Below are 19,121 nucleotides of genomic sequence, written 5' to 3'. Positions count from 1 at the left end.
GACAGGCCGTTAAGGTACGTCTCCAAGCGCAGCTGCTTCTTGGGGAGAATATCCACTGTCAAAGCGGATATTCCCTTCTGCTGTTTTTTCTTTTCACATCGCGTCAAGCGATTCCTCATTTTTTGGAGGAAGATTTGGAGGACGATGAGGAGGATGCTATCCTCCCTCCTGATCTTCTCTCCAGGCCCGGAAGTGCTACGGGCCCTTCCCCCATGCCAGGTGAGCTGGACCTCGTGGAGGTGTGTAGAAGAGCGGCCAAAAAACTTTCCATCGAATGGCCGTCTCAGCAGGTGCATTCCGACGCTGAGAGGGATTTATATGACGGAAAGAGGCTGCCATCGCGCACTTCCCCAGTTAAGCAGCTGATTCCTGCTGTACCGGCGTGTGTCACAGAAATGCGTCGTTTTTGGGACAAACCCTTCTCGCATAGAGTGCCCGTTAAGGGTTTCTCTAGACTGGAGGTGCACGATATGGAGGCTTGATGGAGTTCCTTGATGCCCCGATAGAGCCAAAAGCCCTTTTCGGGGCTGCGGTGGCGAATATGCGCCAGCAATGCGACCTTGGCAAGAAGGATGGTGAAGCGTTTGAGGCCTGCCTCCCAAGAAAGCATCCTGCTCGCCTCCCAACCCAAGACGTTCATATTTCGCCCCTGCATCCAGAGAGCGACAGCCTGATTTCAGGGCTCCTAGGCAACCCCCACCCCAGCAGTCAATGCGTGGGGAGGCTCGCCAGAAACAGCCCCAGCCCAGGAACAAGTCCGCTTTTGCAGCGGCAGCTGCTAGGCATCGCCCAGCGGACCCTCAGGGGGGAAGAAAAGGCGGGCGACCTAGCCTGTGGTCTGATTTTGGGTCAAAAGAGAGGTGGCAGCACTCTCCGAGTTTCTGTAGCACCCCTCGACTCATCTCAGGAGTCTTGTCCACCCCCTCCAGCGAAAAGGCGTTGGGGAGCGTTTCAAAGACTGTGTTCGACGAACGAAATTTCTCCGGTTGGAGTGTTGGCACCAGTTCCCCCAGTGCCCGGAAAGTTACTTCTCCCCTCTCGCCCGCGGGGTTATGCAAGAGAGAGAGCAGAATGTTCCATGTTCGTCCAAATATATTAAAGATTTGTTCTGTGCATCCAGGCAGTGGGCCGAGGGCACAGACGTGTGTGATAAAGAGAAAAGTGAAAAAAATCCACACACACAATAAAAAAACTCGAACCAGAGTTGCAACCCTCGCGCGGAGAGTTGGCGCGCATGCACAGTTCGTCATTGGGTGTATTCCACAATACAGCGGGGATATCGCCTGCAATTTGACGTGAGACCACCACTTTTCAGCGGCGTGATTTGGTCGACAGCAGAGGGCGAATCTGCTCAGGTTTTGGAGGACGAAATAACCTCCTTACTGAGCAAAGGGGTAATTTGATCGGTGCCGTGAGAGGACAGCCAGCTCGGTTTTTACTCCCGGTACTTTGTCGTTCCCAAGAAAGGGGGGGGTCTCCGTCCCATTCTGGATTTCCGGAACCTCAACAAACACCTCAGAAAGTACAAGTTCAAGATGCTCACTTTGAAAGCTTTGTACAGTGTTATTCGTCCCAGAGACTGGTTTACGTCAGTGGATCTGAAGGACGCGTATTACCACATAAGCATTTATGTGCATTTACAATTCCTACGCTTTGCCTATCAGGGCACAGCCTACGAATATTTGGCGGTTCGTTCGGGCTAGCTCTAGCTCCGCGGATCTTTACCAAATGTGTCGAAGCTGCACTGTCACCGCTGAGAGCATCGGGTCTCAGAGTGTCAGCGTATTTGGACGATCTCCTTCTCTGTGCTCCGTCACGGCAGCAAGCGGAGGTGGATACGAGTGTGCTTCTGTCTCACCTGACTGGCTTGGGTTTCAGGATAAACGAGACAAAAAAGAGCTGCTTGGTGCCCACACAGGAAATAATATACCTGGGTCTCAGATTGAACTCAGACCTGTATCAGGCTTTTCTATTGGAAGAGCGCATCAGGTCAGTTTGCAGTTGTCTCTCTCTTTTCCAGAGAGGAAGGAAAGTTCCATTCAGACTCTGTTTACGCCTGCTGGGGCTGATGGCTTCGGCAGTGTCCGTCATACCGTTGGGACTGTTGCGAATGAGAGAGTTTCAATGTTGGGTTACGGCACAGCGCTTATGTCCGAAGCGCCACCTCAATCGCAAAGTGATGGTGACGTCGCTGTGCTTACACGCTCTCCATCACTGGAAAAATCGCGATTTTCTCGAGTCTGGAACCCCGCTGGGGGCTGTTTCCCTGAGGAAAGTAGTGACGACAGATGTGTCACTCGCAGGATGGGGTGCGGTGTGCGAAGGCAGGATAGCGAAAGGGAAATGGCCCGTTATGCTTCGGTGCACGCAGATAAACTTTCTGGAGCTGTTAACGGTGTTTCTAGCTTTGAAACATTTCGCAGTTTCTTCGAGTCACCACGTATTGGTCAGATCAGACAACACGACGGCGGTGGCGCATATAAATCGCCAGGGCGGAACGCGCCTCCTCGACTTCACCGTCTAGCGAGATCTCGTGGTGTGGGGCATGGAGCATTTCCTGTCGCTGAGCGACTCATGTGCCGGGAATGTTGAATGCGGGGCGGATCTCTTGTCCAGGGAAATCCTGTACGGGAGTGGTCTCTCCATCCTCAGGTGGTGAACCTGTTATGGAGAGATTCGGCCGGGCCGTATATCTCTTCGCCGCACAAAACACTCATTGCCCTCTGTTCTTTTCTCTGGCGAGAAACGGTGCACCTATGGGTGTGGATGCGTTAGCCCACCCATGGCCAAACGTTCTGCTTTACGCATTTCCTCCTCTAAGTTTGATCGTGCCGACACTACAAAGAGTAAGAGAAGGCGGTCACTCTGTCATACTAATCGCTCCTAACTGGCCAGGGAAAGTGTGGCTGACGGAGATTTTCCAACTCCTGCACGATCGACCCTGGCCTCTCCCGTTGCGCAGGGATCTCCTCTCGCAAGCGCGCGGAGAGATTTTTCACCGGCACCGGACAGAGTAGCTCTTTGGGCCTGGCTCGTGAGATGATGAATCTCAGCGTCGCTGGTTTGCCTCCGAGGGTGATTGAGACGATTCAGAATGCGAGAGCAGCTTCGACGCGCTCTGCATATGATAGGAAATGGAGTGTGTTTGAACTATGGTGTGCTCAGAGACATATCATCCCTTTTCACTGTTCTGTGGCAGATGTGTTTTGCTTTTTGCAAGAGCTTTTGGATAAGGGCAGGGCTTTTTCAACCGTTAAGGTTTATCTCGCCGCTGTTTCTGCATGCCACGTAGGGATTGACGGTAATACTATCGGTCATCACCCGCTCGTGTGCAGGTTTATGAAGGGAGCGCGGCTTCTGAGCATGTTCTCAAAGCCGCTGGTTCCGCCATGGGATCTGTCAGTGGTCCTGAGCGCGCGCTCTCAGTTTCCTTTTGAGCCGATAGGGAGTATTGATTTAAAGCTCCTGTCGCTGAAGGTCACTTTGTTGTTGGCTCTTTCTACTGCGAAGCGGGTTAGTGAACTTCATGCTTTGTCAGTTCATAACTCCTGTATGCGGTTTGCTTCGGATTTCTCGCGAGTGGCTCTCAAGACTAATCCGGCATTTATCCCTAAGGTGAGCGAGTCAGCTTTTGCCTGCAGACAGGTGGATTTGGTGGCTTTTCATCCGCCTCCTTTTTCCTCAGCGGAGGAGGAGCGACTTCACTGTCTGTGTTCTGTCCGTGCGTTACGTCACTATGTTGACAGGACGAAAGGTTTGAGACGGAGTAATCAGCTGTTTGTTTCATGGGTCGATTCCCGTAAGGAAAGTCCCGTTTCCCGACAGCGCCTGTCCCATTGGCTCTTGGAGGCTATTATAATGTGTTATAACAGCGTGGGTCTCAACCCTCCGGAAGGACTGAGGGCTCATAGTACCCGAGGCTTGGCCACTTTGTGGGCGCTTTTTAGGGGTGTTTCGATTCAGGACATCTGTGCGGCCGCATGCTGGGCTTCGCCGCACACTTTTGTCCGTTTTTATAGGCTGGATGTCACGGAGCCTTCGCTGGCTCATTCAGTCCTGAGTGTGTAATATATATTTGTGTATATATTGTAGGTATGATTATATATACATGTATTTGTCTATATAGATGTGTTTTTGGTCATGTATACGTGTATGCGTAAGGGAATGACAACGGGTGATGGAAACATCGTGGTTCGGATGTTTGTCATTTCTCTCACTTTTCCACTCTCTTCAGTGAGAGGGATTATCTCTTTTTATCACATCACTGAGTTGGTTGACACCTGCTTCGGACAGCATATCTGCAATACGGGGGTTGTCTATATCCCATAGTGAGATACCGAACGAATGTTTGAAAGAGAACTTTAGGTTACTTACGTAACCCCGGTTCTCTGATAACAGGAGTGAGGTATCTCACCACACTTCCCTCCTTGCAGTGCACGGAGAAGAGATATGTGAGAATGAGGCAGGGACCGCCAGCAGCGGTGTATATAGGGAGGCGGGACTCCCGCATCACTGTCGTGATTGGTCTGTCAGCCGACAGACGTGGTGTGATTGATGCTTCCAGGATTGGTCACGCCCGAGGCGATTCCCATAGTGAGATACCTCACTCCTGTTATCAGAGAACTGGGGTTACGTAAGTAACCTAAAGTTTCCCAATATGAAGCATGGAGGAGGTGGTGTGATGATGTGGGGGTGCTTTGCTGGAAACAGTCAAAATGAAGGGGCACAATTAACTGGCATGGCTACCATAGCATTTTGCACCGACATGCCATTCCATTTGATTTGCACTTTGTAGGACATAATTTGTTTTCCAACAGGACAATGACCCTAAACACACGTTTAGATTATGTAGTGATGGAGGGCTGTATCAGATGACTTGGCCTCCATAATCACCTGATCTAAATTTAGTTGAGGTTTGGAATGAGTTGGACTGAAGAATGAAAAAAAAAGCAGCCAACGAGTACTCAACACATCTGGGAACTCCAAGATTGACTACCTTATGAATCTGATGAGAGAATGCCATCAAAGCTAAATGTAGCTACTTTGGTCAAAAAATCAAACATTCTGGTTTGTTTTTTATTCTTTTTTTGCTTACTACATAATTCCATGTGTGTTCTTTTATAGTTTGGTTCTCTCAGTATGTACATTGATGAAAATAATTAAAATAAAGAAAAACTACAGAAGGAGATTTTTCAACATTTTGACTGACATTTTGTATATATACACAGTACTGTGCAAAAGTCTTAGTCGGGTGTGAGTAAAATGCTGTAAATAAGTTAATGGTTTATAAATTAACAACACAGTATGTATATTAACAAAGAAGAAAATGTAATCAATATTTGGTGAGACCATAATTTGCCTACAAAACATTACATTTAACTTATATGCAATACATCACCTATGACTAATTTGCTACATGAAGCTGAATTTTGGCAACAACTCAAATGCAGCTGCAAGTGAACATTTTTCTTTTTATTGACCTGTTGGTTCTATTAATTTCTCAGTCAATAGACATTTAGCTGTAATTCTAGCTAAAAAAGGGTCCTAATCTTTTAAACAAAGAATGTAGATATGTAAATGTAAGTATACATTGATTCAGTATGCACGTCAGACTTTGTTTAAAAGTGCTTTTTTTTTGTTTTTGTTTGTAGGAGCTCAATGAGTATTTGGTGGATAAGGTGTATCTGGCAGGAAACAGCATCACACTTGCAGATGCACTCATGTACTATGGCATCCATCACATCATTGTAAGTTCCTCTGCTTTGTGCTAGATAACAGGCCAAACTGACAAACTTAAGAAAGAAAAGGCAAAAAGTAGGAATTCTTTTTGCTATAATATATTTCATTAATGTATTACAGTCACATTTCATGTCAGATGTCAGAAAATCTTGACAGGAAAAAAAGAAACTCTTTGCTCTGTTTATGTACAATTTTTTATTTGTTTGTCCTATTTTGCCAAAGGATTAATTCTTTTCACTATTCTGTTCTGTTCTTCCCCTAAATCAGTCGGAGCTTGCAGTACAGCAGAAAGAAAAATACTTGAACGTGACCAGATGGTTTGATCACATCCAACATTATCCAGGAGTGCGTCATCACCTGCCCCCTGTGATAGTTTTGAGGAACAGAGTTTACCAAAGCAATCAGCATTGACCCCCTATTTTTGTCCTCTTCATAATTAATAATGCAGGGAGGTCCCATCTTCACTCTTTTTTGGGGTTAAATGTTGGGGCTTTTGTACTGTGCAGCTCTTTGATCACTGAGACAAGAGATCCAGTTAGGTTATCAATGATTTTCTTACTTGTCTTGAGGTATGGTAGGTCCTTTTCCCAAGTTTTAACCTCTGTGACTGTTGGCAAGTATATTTATAATACATCTACAAAATATGTATAAAGTATAAAGAATGAAGCAAATAAAAAGATATATAAAACACATGCAGCTTGTTGAGCTCAATAGGCTGTGCAGTGTTCCAATTTATTTTAACATTTACTTTGTTCTCTTTAATAATTTTGTTTTAAATATCTCCTCCTTTAAGGCTGTCATAATTTCCTCTCAGCTATAGTAATCATTGTTGTGTGTGAAGTGTATGTCGTTAACTGAGTTTGTTTTCTAGTTCAGACGGCAGGCTACCAGCTGCAATAGGCAACCAGTGCCAATTGTGCTTGCTGTCCTCAGCATCTCCACAACCAGTTGCCAAGACGATGGACATTATTTCATCGTTTTTCCCTCAATTACCTATTCCTGCTTTCCGTGGCACAAAAGTGGGATTCAAATGATTACAAGCTGGAAAATCTTTGATATTTAAGGTTTGCTGAAAGCAATCTTGCTCATCTTTGTGCTCTGCATATACTAACAAAAATATTGAAGACTTCCAAAACTCCTTTATAAAAAGACGAATGGTCCTAAGTCAAATTTTACTATAGCATTTGATCAATAAATTAAATGGGAAATCAAAATTTGTCTTCTATAATTTGCTTCTGTCTTTAAAAAATCAGTGGAACATAGTCATATTTGTAAGATAACAAAACAAGCAGCCATGCGAACAGGCCTTGTGACTTCATATCTATAATGAAGAGTTTTTGTTTTACTGATTATTTATCTCCCATTAATATTTAATACATGCAACTTTATTTTAGCAATTTTTTTAGGTGTCTGGGAAAAGCAAAATTTACATTTAACTGTCCTTGCCAACAATTTTAATTAAATATTCAATAAAATATGGAATCAAATGCAATAAAAAAACAGCCATAGCCTTGGCTGGGAGCACTCTATAGTCCTGCTTTTTTAGTATTAGGCATTACTTTATCCTTTTCCAAACAGTGCACCACGAACCAGTTATAAAATCAAATTAATTTGCCTAGACAACACAGCTTTTACTCTGTCAAAGACAATAAATTCCTTATAGAGTTGTTTAAAGGTGAAGAAACATCATGGCCAACAGAATGGCGTGAGATAAAAACAGGAAAATTGGTTCTATCCGCTCACATGTCCATTGCTTTAATTGGCTTTGAGGAGTTTACTGTACAAAAGTTTCATCAATCATTATTTATATTTTTGAGACACATTATGAGTGAAAACAGGCCACATCTGTTAAAATGAGTAAATTATTAAGATGCGTTAATCTGTCCACAGAATAGGCTTCAGTGCTTTACTCAAAGAAATTGAAGCCAAGGTGCATGTGTGTGACCCAAGGCACAGGAAAGACACTTTAACTTGGCATGGATGAATGTTTCAGAATTAGACTCTGGATCCCTGCCTCAGCTGGAAGAGGGTCCCCTTTTTTTTTTTTTCGCTCTGAATAGCAGGGATGTGCAGTCTTTGTGTGCACTTTGTGTGCTCATTTGCACATTGAAGGAGCTGTACATATGACTCAGGGGCATCAAGAGGGGGGTGTATAGTGGTGGAGAATGTGAAATCTTAATTCTGTGTAAGATTAGGTGGAATTTAAGTTTATTCACTAATAACTTTTTAAAATACTTTCATAAACGGAATGAACTAGAGAAATCCACAAGGCTGGTGTTGAAAAACTGCTAACAAATGAAATTCTGCATGTCAAAATCATACTTTTTTAAAGCAATTTCTGTATGGTTGCAAGAACACACACCGATACGCACGTATATCAGAGCCTTGATGCTTTTGTAGAAGCATATTATTTAAGATTTCTTACTTGCATAAATTCTCATGAGTGCTCCACCCAGAGGATACTGTGTGTGCAGAATGTAGCATGACTTAACTTCTATGTTTAAGTCTCAGCCTTTCATGTTACCATATTTATCGATGCGGCCTAAGGGACGCTCTGGGAAGGCTGTAGGTCTATAGGTAAATTTTTTATAAGATTTTTCTATTTTATCTGGGTAAACTTGTTTGAAAATATGGCTCTGGTCAGACTATAGCCAAATGAGAAGTGGTAAGTAACAAAGTACAAATATTTTTGGCTGTACTTAAGTAGATTTTTCTGGTATCTATTTATTTTTCAGACAACTTTTTATTTTTACTCATTACATCTTTACACAAATAACTGTACTTTCTACTTCTTACATTTTCAAAAGGCTCGTTACTTTAGTTTTATTTAATTTGCTGAAATGTGAAGTATTTTTCATTGCTCACTATTTTCAGCCCATCAACATGAGAACAGAGACAATACTGATTATTATCGTTATCTTTTCTCTGCTTGTGTTCTATATGGTGGATGTTCAGCATGCATGTATTTAGTAGCTAACAATTTTTTTTTTAAATTTGTTTTAACGTAAGAATTGTGTGTGTATTGTATGCAAACTCAACCTGCCTCAAGTGTTCATCCCATTCACCATTTTCTGTGTACATATATTTAGCAAGTTGATCTTTGACAGATCTATTGGCACATTCTACCATGCTGTCAGACATAGGATGATAGAGTGAGGTACGTGTTTTGCGTACTCCAAGTAGAGAGCACAATTCTTTGACTGGATCAGAGTCAAATTGGCAACCTTGGTTTGTGTGCAAACTTTTGGGTAAACCATGATTGCTTATGTAATCCTCAAACAATAATTTAATGGTTGTCGCTCGCTGATCAGGGAGTGCATATACATTTAAAAACTTTGTAAAATAATACATTACCATAAGAATATCCCGGTGACCTCTTTGTGTAACAGGCAACTCTGTCAAATCAGCTGCCACTTTCTCAAAAGGCATGCTTGTATCTATGTTTTGCATAGGGGCCTGCTGATGTGGTGTTTGTGGCCTTCTTGCTCCTCAAGCACTTTTCAGATGAAGGTTCTTTGGAACCACAACTTGAAAAGTGACATCACCTGGTCAGGGTCTAACTTTGCAGCTAAGAATGTAGCCAACCAAAACAAGTATGGGAAATTCTTTCCAAAATTGCTTCACTCAAGGTAAGGTGGCTTTTAGCTCAGAATATGGTGGTCTGCGCTTGGCTAACACCCAGTCAATCACTGTGCTCAATAAAGGGTCAGCTTTTTTTAACCTGACCAATATCCTCCCTATCTATTTCCAAAAGTCAAATATTAGCAGAAGCAGAGATTGAGTAATGTATAAAAGCTGTAGTGGGTAAGACCTGTTGAGATGTGGTATCAGTGTCAGCCAACTGGTTTGCGGGTGGAGGCATGGTAAGCTGTAAATCAACTACATCCGTCTAAGTGCAAGCCGAAACAAAGTTTACACATTCAATCTCAATTGTAGAGTCAATCGGAACATTTCTGACAGGCCGACGAGACATTGCATCTCCATTTGCATGTTTGTGACTGTGTCTGTGCTCAAACGTCCAATTGTACAAGTCAATTTCCAGAGCCCACCTTGCTTCCAGAACCATCTGCTAAGGCTAAGCAGGGAGCTGTGGTCTGTAATAATGCAAAAAAAGAATGGGCAATCAGATACTGGCCAAAGTGACGAATGAACCACACAATGGCCCAAAACTCCCTATCTTAGGTTGACCGTCGTTTCTCAGTGAGTGTCAAAATGTGACTGCCATACGCAATAACATTTTCTGTTATTATTCATCTGGGCCAAAACACACCCAATTGCCATGTTTGACACATCAGTAAAGCATCAGTAAAGCAAAAACACTTTGGAAAAATTTGGGTATGAAATGATAGGAGTATTGGTTACGCATGGCAAAGTGAAACAAAAGCTTCCTGCTCTACTTCAGTCCAAACAAACACTGCTTTTATGAGTAAGCAATGGTTGTGACAATTGTGCAAACTTACAGATAAAACGTCTGTAATATGAGCACAAGCCTAGGAATGCTCTGACTTCAGTGTGATTTTTGGGAGTAGGCCAATTCCTTACCATTTTAATGTTTTTTGTGTCCAGCTGCAAACAAGCTGAGGATACTATGTGGCCCAAGAATGTTACCTGTGGTTGGGCAAAACAACATTTTAAAGGTTTCATGATCAAAGACTTTCCATAAATGCAGCATGTGCTCTTTTAAACTCTTACTATAGACAATAAGTACACAAGGCAAGTCTTCCCGGAAAGGCCCTGTAAAAAAAATCTGCATCAGATGTTGAAAAGTTGTGGGGCATTAACCAGGCCCATTGGCATGACTGTAAATTGGTATAAGGAATGACCAGTGGTGAAGGCATGTACGGTGTCATCAGTTCTGGTTAAAGAATTGGCATCGTTGATAGGAAGTTGAGGCCACTATAATCTATGCAAAAACGGGCAGCCCATGGACTATGACTAACTATGCCTTTGGCCAACATGTCATTTATATGTGATTGAATCACATCCTGCATTTGTGATGAGGTACGGTAGACCCGTTTTCGAACTGGGCTGTTTGTAGGATTCATGACACGCACAACCGTGAAACAATTTTTAGTAACTGTGAGGGTGCGTGCTACATCCAGCATGTAAGGTTTAAATGAGTAAGGTTCAGGTAATCCATCATACCAATCTGCTAAACCTGCATCAAGGGCAAAAGATATAAGCATGGCTGTACATTGCATTTCACATTGAGGGGGGAATTGTTGTAGCCACCAAAATTTGGGCTGTACAGTGAGCAGGGTCAAGCTGGGCTGTGCTTAGTAGTGGTAAGGTTTGATCATAAAGGCAACAGAATCCTCTGCTTAGATCCAAACCCACCTGATGCTACTTCAGGAAATCCCATCCAAGTATGATACCCTGATTAGCATTTATAACAACCTGCATTTAATGCTGAAATGTAAAAGAACTCAGTCTTATAAATAAAGGCATAGTCCCTAAACTGTCTAAGGCTCAAAAAAGGTTGGGGACCGCTGGTATGACTCTCTATGGCAACTTAACTAAAAGGTAGAGCCAGGAGGCGGAAGCCGGAGTACAGTTTGCGTAGGTTTTAATAGAGAGAAGCCAGAGCGATAAACATACACAACTGGCAGAAGAGTCTGAGAAGGTAATATGGTACGCTCAGGAGAAGCGAGGTCCACAAGGTCCAGGGAAGAAAAACCTAGGTGCGCTATGTGGAAAGCGTAGCGAAGGATTATAGGTAGATTCCAACCGGAGGCGAAGCATACGGTTATTAATAACGGACGGTGAGTGAGAGTGTGTGAGGGGTTTATATATCTGCAGGGTATGAGTGTCAGGTGTGGATGATTAGTATGAAGGTGAGGAGCTCCGTGCGGGCAGGGTGCGCACGGGAGGAGAAGCAGGAGTCTCCCTGACAGTAACAAAGACATTAGGGACCTCTGAGATAAGAGACGACACACCACGCCACTGTCAACAAACCTGAGCGAACGAGTGAGAGTGTGGGGAAGACAGGATGCAGTACAAATATCTGCTCCTTTGCTTATGAAAACCTACAGATAAAAAGCTTCACTAAATAAATGTTTTCAGCCTTGACAGCCACTGAGACCACTGTGTCTAAATCCCAAACATTCATTGGAAGGCTGTTCCTTAACTGTGTGGCTTTATAATAGAAAGATCTGTCCCCTGTTGTAGTCTTCATTATTTAAGGTATCAACAAATAGCCTGCATCTGTTGATCTAAGTAGGCATGGGGGATCATAATAGTACAGAAGATCACTCTGTGGCATGAGACTGTTAAGTGCTTTATACGTCAGTAGTAGTATTTTATAATCAATGCAAGATTTAATTTGGAGCCATTTTGACTGCTAAACACACTGAGGCAGAAAGACCATACAGGGATGTTACATAATCAGAAAGTTTGCTTTACAGTATTGTTTAAAATAATAGCAGTACAATGTGACTAACCAGAATAATCCAGGTTTTTAGTATATTTTTTATTGCTACGTGGCAAACGTTACCAGTTGGTGCAGTAGATTTTAAGAAAACACAAGACCCAGCATTCATGATATGCACGCTCGTAAGGCTGTGCAATTGGGCAATTAGTTGAAAGGGGTGTGTTCAAAAAAATAGCAGTGTATGCAGTTGACTGTACAAACTCAAAACTATTTTGTACAAACATTTTTGTTTCTAGGATTTAGCAATCCTGTGAATCACTAAACTAATATTTAGTTGTATGACCACAGTTTTTTAAAACTGCTTCACATCTTTGTGGCATGGAGTCAACCAACTTGTGGCACCTCTCAGCTGTTATTCCACTCCATGATTCTTTAACAACATTTCACAATTCATTTACATTTCTTGGTTTTGCTTCAGAAACAGCATTTTTGATATCACCCCACAAGTTCTCGATTGGATTAAGGTCCGGGGATTGGGCTGGCCACTCCATAACATTAATTTTGTTGGTTTGGAACCAAGACTTTGCTCATTTACTAGTGTGTTTGGGGTCATTGTCTTGTTGAAACAACCATTTCAAGGGCATGTCCTCTTCAGCATAAGGCAACATGACCTCTTCAAGTATTTTGACATATGCAAACTGATCCATGATCCCTGGTATGCGATAAATAGGCTCAACACCATTGTAGGAGAAACATGCCCATATCATGATGCTTGCACTACCATGCTTCACTGTCTTCACTGTGTACTGTGGCTTGAATTCAGAGTTTGGGGGTCATCTCACAAACTGTCTGTGGCCCTTGGACCCAAAAAGAACAGTTTTACTCTCATCAGTCCACAAAATGTTCCTCCATTTCTCTTTAGGCCAGTTGATGTGTTCTTTGGCAAATTGTAACCTCTTCTGCACATGCCTTTTTTTAACAGAGGGACTTTGCAGGGGATTCTTGAAAATAGATTAGCTTCACACAGACGTCTTCTAACTGTCACAGTACTTACAGGTAACTCCAGACTGTCTTTGATCATTCTGGAGCTGATCATTGGCTGAGCTTTTGCCATTCTGGTTATTCTTCGATCCATTTTGATGGTTGTCTTCAGTTTTCTTCCACATCTCTCTAGTTTTGCTCTCCATTTTAAGGCATTGGAGATAATTTTAGCTAAACCGCCTATAATTTTTGCACCTTTTTATAGGTTTACCCCTCTCCAATCAACTTTATAATCAAAGTACGCTGTTCTTCTGAACAATGTTTTGAACGACCCATTTTCCTCAGGCTTTCAAATGCATGTTCAACAAGTGCTGGCTTCATCCTTAAATAGGGGCCACCTGATTCACACCTGTTTTTTCCACAAAATAGATGACCTCAGTGATTGAATGCCACACTGCTATTTTTTTTTAACACACCCCTTTCAACTAATTGCCCAAATGCACAGCCTTACGAGCGTGCATATCATGAATGCTGGGTCTTGTTTGTTTTCTGAGAATCTACTGCACCTACTGGTAACTTGTTTGCCACGTAGCAATAAAAAATATACTAAAAACCTGGATTATTCTGGTTAGTCACATTGTACTGCTATTATTTTGAACAATACTGTAGCTGCATGTGTCCTAGTAAAAGTATTTCCTTCTTATCTCAGTTAAGCAGAAGGAAAGAAAACTGATAAAGATAACTGATACTTGAGCAGATTATCAGTTAGCAATATGTTATGTCCTTTACACACTCCTCAACATTATGAAGCTGAGACAGCAATGAATCACATACAGGAATGCTACTGTAATGGAAATCACAACATGGGCTCAGGAATACTTCCAGAAAACATTGTTAGTGAACACAATCCACCGTGCCATTCGCAGTTGCCGGCTAAAACTCTATAGGTCAAAAAAGAAGCCATATCTAAACATGACCCCGAAGCGCAGGCGTTTTCTCTGGGCCAAGGCTCAATTAAAAATGGACTGTGGCAAAGTGGGAAAACTGTTCTGTGGTCAGACGAATCAAAATTTTAAGTTCTTTTTGGAAAACTGGGACGCAATGTCATCCAGACTAAAGAGGATAAGGACAACCCAAGTTGTTATAAGCGCTCAGTTCAGAAGCCTGCATCTCTGATAGTATAGGGTTGCATGAGTGCGTGTGGCATGGGCAGCTTACACATCTGGAAAGGCACCATTAATGCTGCAAGGTATATCCAAGTCCTAGAACAACATATGCTCCCATCCAGACATCATCTCTTTCAGGGAAGACCTTGCCTTTTCCAACAGGACCATCAATTACAACATCATGGCTGCGTAGAAAAAGGATCCAGGTACTGAAATGGCCAGCCTGCAGTCCAGATCTTTCACCCATAGAAAACATTTGGTGCATCATAAAGAGGAAGATGCGACAAAAAAGTCCTAAGACAGTTGAGTAACTAGAAGCCTGTATTAGACAACATTCCTATTCCTAAACTTAAGCAACTTGTCTCCTTAGTCCCCAGATGTGTGCAGAATGTTATAAAAAGAAGAGGGGATGCCACACAGTGGTAAACATGGCCCTGACCCAACTTTTTTGAGATGTGTTTTGATGCTTAAAATTATACATTTTCTCAGTTTAAACATTTGATATGTCATCTATGTTGTATTCTGAATAAAATATTGAAATTTGAAACTTCCACATCATTGCATTCTGTTTTTATTTACAATTTATACAGTGTCCCAACTTTTTTGGACTCGGGTTTGTGTGATATACATTATAATGTGTAGCACCAAGAGATCATACCAGTGAGAAGATTAACCACAAATCAATACCATATCCCCAAGAATAGACGGAAGAAGCTACCTCTCTAGCGAAAACCGACACCACCACCCTGGGAATTGCACTCAACAGAGAAATAATATTTAACAAAGCACCCAGGCTATATTAGACTATAACGGAATCAGGCCAGGAGACAGAGGTTAAAAAGAAGCACTTTATTAATAACCATAAAAATCACATTAAAAGGCAAGAAAATGTAAAATCATTGCAAAATACCCACACCGAAGCCTGCTTGCACTCCAGGGCTGAGGACCTCGCTCTGTTTGTCTCTGAAACCACAGCAAAGCACCGGTATGCTCACATTACACAACACGTTGAATACTGAAAACAGGAAAAATCCACAAACAAAACAGAGAGGTACCTGTCCCTCACACTAATACTGGTCACCCCAATGCCTGGAAAGGTCAAGAGAATTTTTCCATCTACACTTAGGCACATTACAAAAGGGGCAAAAGATAAGAAAAACATAAGAAAAATTTCAAAACATAATACGAATAGCACAATGTTGGCCATGTAAATCACACAAAAACAAAACCCCAACAATTCACAAGAAAAGAATCAAAGAAAAGTAAAAAAAAACTAAATCAATTCTATTCAGTAGAAACACGAACTCTATGGTGACTGTTGAGTGGAGATCCAAATACCTCAAAAGAGAAGAAACGTACCGCAGCAGTTCATCAGGACTCCTCCCAGCTGATTCTCTGAGTGTCTAACACTGAAACAGACACACGGACAAAAGCATGAGGCACATGCAATCCGTTGGCACGCTAGCAATCAGCTCAACCTGCTCCACAGCTGATCCATCAATTTGGCAAAGCACAGCATCGAATGGAAAGACATCTGCACCACACCACTGCCTGGAACTAACCAATGAAAGAAAATGCCGGTATGAGGTATGCGCCACCAACAGAGCTTCTAATTAGATGAAATAAAATGACCTAACAAAAAAAAAAAAAAAAACTACAATTACCAAGTGGCACTTTTCTCTGTGCCACTTGGGAACAGAAAAGTGCCAAAAAGTGGCACTTTTCTTTGTATTGCTATGTTCTTTCTCTTCCTGTGTCTTAATTTGGTACCCTCCTGGTCTGCTAAGAAACTAACATGGGGAATCAGAGACTAAATATCCTAAGCCTAATCCTGGGAAAACACACAAGGAATGGTTTGATAGATGTGTAAGTGCCTATTATACAACACCTTTTATTCATAATATTGCAGGATGGGTACAAGCTAATTCTCAATTCCAGTCCTATCTTTGTAAAGGTAACTTTGATCCAAATAAATGTGCTTTGAAGTGTTATGGGTGATATGGGTGACCGACTGGGACTATGCCTACATGTAAGAGTGCCTCAAACAAGCTTGCAATGCACCCATAAGTATAAATTCTACAACAAAGTTTAAACTAATGTCATCTCTCGCTTAACACCCTGAACTGTAGGCCAAAATTAGCTGCACCTAAAATTAAACCCAAAGAAAATAAGGGTGGTCTCTCTAAATCTTCTAACGCTGACTTACCTTGAACGTCATGAAATTATCGATCCACACCCTTTCAACCACCTTCTCTGAATAAGGGTGTTTTCACACCTAGTTCATTTGAGCCCTCCAAACGCTCTCGGAGCGGTTCAGTGTGTATATGTGAACAAACCAAGTGATCTCAGACCTTAAAAGGACCCAGAGCGAACCGTACTCAGACCACCTCCGAGGTGGTCTGAGTACGGTTCGCTTGTGGGTCCGCTTGTGGTTCGATTTGTTTGTGACATGTGAAAGCAATGTGGTCCCGGTCCGCTTTGCATTTCGTTTCGCCAAATGTCCCGGGAGGCTTGCCATACCTGCAGCCGTGTTCCGTCACTGCTGAAACACAAAACTTTTGACATGGCAGGTCGGAGTCGTGTGGTCTTATGAAGAGAGCTGTGCACTTATTATTTGTAAAGAGGATGGCATTAAACGCCAACTATTCACAATACATAAAAACAAAAGTATTTCTTCTGTTTTCTCAAAAACTGAAGGAAAGGGGCTACAACAGAACAGCACCACAATGTCACGTACAAGTGAAAAAACTACGACAGAAGTACATAAACACACGTGATAAAATTTCACAATTCTGGGTTCTGAGTTCTTATAAGGTTGAGGTGTGAACACGAAAGGGTCTGAGATCACTTCAATACTGAAGAGGACCAAAAAGAGAACTGGGTTCTCTTTTGAGTCTTTTTTTATTGTGAACACGAAAGGGACTGAGTTCACATTTGCTTAGATCACTTTCTGGTTCACTTTAAGTGAACTGGGTTTGGTTCTTTTAAAACGAACTAGGTGTGAAAACACCCTACGTAAGAGTGTGTAATTAAAACTAGAGGTTCACCAATATGGGTTTTTTCCCCCCAGGGCTGCCAATGGCAAGGTAGAGAAAAATGAAGACAAAAAGAAACCTGAAACCAGAGCATAAGAAGAAAAAAAGACTCGTAACTGGCTGATCCCAGACATATGAAAAAACATCTTGTGCAATGTATGTAGGTCCAACCTCTGACCGCATCTCCTGTTCCAATCGTACCTAAAACTTCCCTGCTTTACAAGTATAGGACAGGAAGAGCTGTATGATGTTATTACCAAAGCTAAATCAAAAACATGTCAGTTAGATCCTATTTCAACTAAACTACTTGTGGCGTTGTGAACTCAATTTGTACCAGCTACGCCAACCACGGCGTTACCAACTAATAATTTGTACCGACTACGCCACCCGGGGGCTATTTCCGGGACTGCCCTTAACCTTAAGGCACACAGGTTCATCACGACTGGGTCAGGTATCAGACCAGAGTTGAGTGAGTAACAAAAACTATTTAAAATTAATTCGACTTTTATTCACTACATCCAATAGTAAAAACAAAAAAAACCAAAAACCAAAAACAACAAACACTTCAGGGTGGGAGAAGGCCTGATGTCCTAAGCAGAGAGCACACAGGGTCCTAAACAGAGAGAACACTCACACGTGCACACACGCACCACAGCTCACTGTGAACACTGCACTGCAATCAGGTAAGGAACCCACCACCGCAAGATGCTAATCTGCTGCCACTGGCCACCCCACTCCTGAAAAGTAATTTAAAACAAGCATCACATTACAACAGCCTGGCTCTCGACACAGTCAACAGCCCAAAAACTGCTCGTTACTTGATTCGTACAGAGGCACATGAACAGAGGAAAGGCACTTAACAGATCACAAAAGAAAGAAAATAACTACACTTAAGAAAACAAAAAGAACATTATACCACAAAATCAAACTAATAAAAAGAATAGAAATCAAAAGAAATGGATTCCCATTAAAGTAGGGAAACCTCAACCCGATAAGGTTAGGAAAATAAACAAAATAATAAAGCTAATGCAAAAATAAATGATTAAATCACAACACAAAGAATCAGGTAATGACTAGCCTGTAACACGCCACTTCTAAATCAGTTACTCACACTACCGGTGGAAATAAGCACCATGCCCCCGGCCCAGCTGATCCTGCAGGTAGTTAAATGCTGCAACAAGAAACTGTTAGCATACAAGAGCAGCAAAATGTCAATCAGCTGGTGCCAAATGGAAGTAACACGGAGCTCCAGAAAACGGGAACGTAAATTAACAATGTCCAGCTGAACCCAGCGAAGCAGACAACGCAGAGCGAAGCAGACAGCGCAGAGCGAAGCAGAGCACAGATGATGTAGCGCGGAGCAGCTGCAGTCGGAAAAAGCAGACAGTCAAGCCAACATCAAAGCGGTGTAAACGATGCACATAGCGCAGGAAAGCCACACAGCAAGCGAAAAGCGCAATATAGCAGCCCACTGTAACGTCCCTTGCACATTGACCCGCACCTTAAATAGGAAAAAAACAAACTTTAATCAGCCGATCATTAAAGCCCATATATCGTTAATAATGATGTCAGCGTCCACACATACCTGTACGGCGACTCACGAGGCACGGATGCAGACGTTTAATAAGCACGTCTTCCTAAACACTTAACGGCTTCCCCACAAAGCTCCTCAGTCCACCCTTAAATGAAATAATTTTATAGGGACCCAGTGTGATAGACCATAATATTACAAAACATTCACTGCCAACAGCTCCTACCTTGCCACTATCCGCACGTAAACCCGGAAGTACGGCGGCTCGCTCGCGGACAAAGAGCAAACGCACACACACA

At 42.4% G+C, this 19,121-nt stretch overlaps 1 protein-coding gene and 1 long non-coding RNA gene across 9 annotated transcripts in view; one reads left to right on the top strand and one right to left on the bottom strand.

Moving 5' to 3' along the window:
• Nucleotides 1-6,474, top strand: part of eef1e1 (eukaryotic translation elongation factor 1 epsilon 1) — a 17,589-nt gene extending 11,115 nt beyond the window's left edge. For all 4 annotated transcript variants that reach the window (XM_046877544.1, XM_046877541.1, XM_046877543.1 and 1 more), the window contains exons 3-4: nt 5,652-5,747; nt 6,007-6,474. In XM_046877544.1, coding sequence (XP_046733500.1) covers nt 5,652-5,747; nt 6,007-6,150 — 240 coding nt within the window. In that variant the 3' untranslated portion in view covers nt 6,151-6,474. The remainder of the gene's footprint in view (nt 1-5,651; nt 5,748-6,006) is intronic.
• LOC124403777 lies at nt 6,299-19,121 on the bottom strand. 5 transcript variants are annotated; one of them, XR_006928946.1, is made up of 4 exons: nt 19,049-19,121; nt 17,926-18,970; nt 15,171-15,813; nt 6,299-9,833 (listed from the first exon to the last, which is right to left on the bottom strand). It is a non-coding gene; the product is annotated as an uncharacterized LOC124403777 (long non-coding RNA). The 5 variants fall into 5 exon arrangements; XR_006928947.1 differs by lacking the exon at nt 6,299-9,833 and having other exon boundaries at nt 15,091-15,219; nt 15,312-15,813; XR_006928945.1 differs by lacking the exon at nt 6,299-9,833 and having other exon boundaries at nt 15,091-15,813; nt 17,926-18,792; nt 18,877-18,970.

This window comes from Silurus meridionalis, chromosome 21 (assembly GCF_014805685.1).
Source record: "Silurus meridionalis isolate SWU-2019-XX chromosome 21, ASM1480568v1, whole genome shotgun sequence".
In the NCBI taxonomy this organism is placed as follows: Eukaryota; Metazoa; Chordata; class Actinopteri; order Siluriformes; family Siluridae; genus Silurus; species Silurus meridionalis.
The sequence above is the reverse complement of the archived record's forward strand: the minus strand, read 5'-3'. Positions and strand labels throughout refer to the sequence as shown.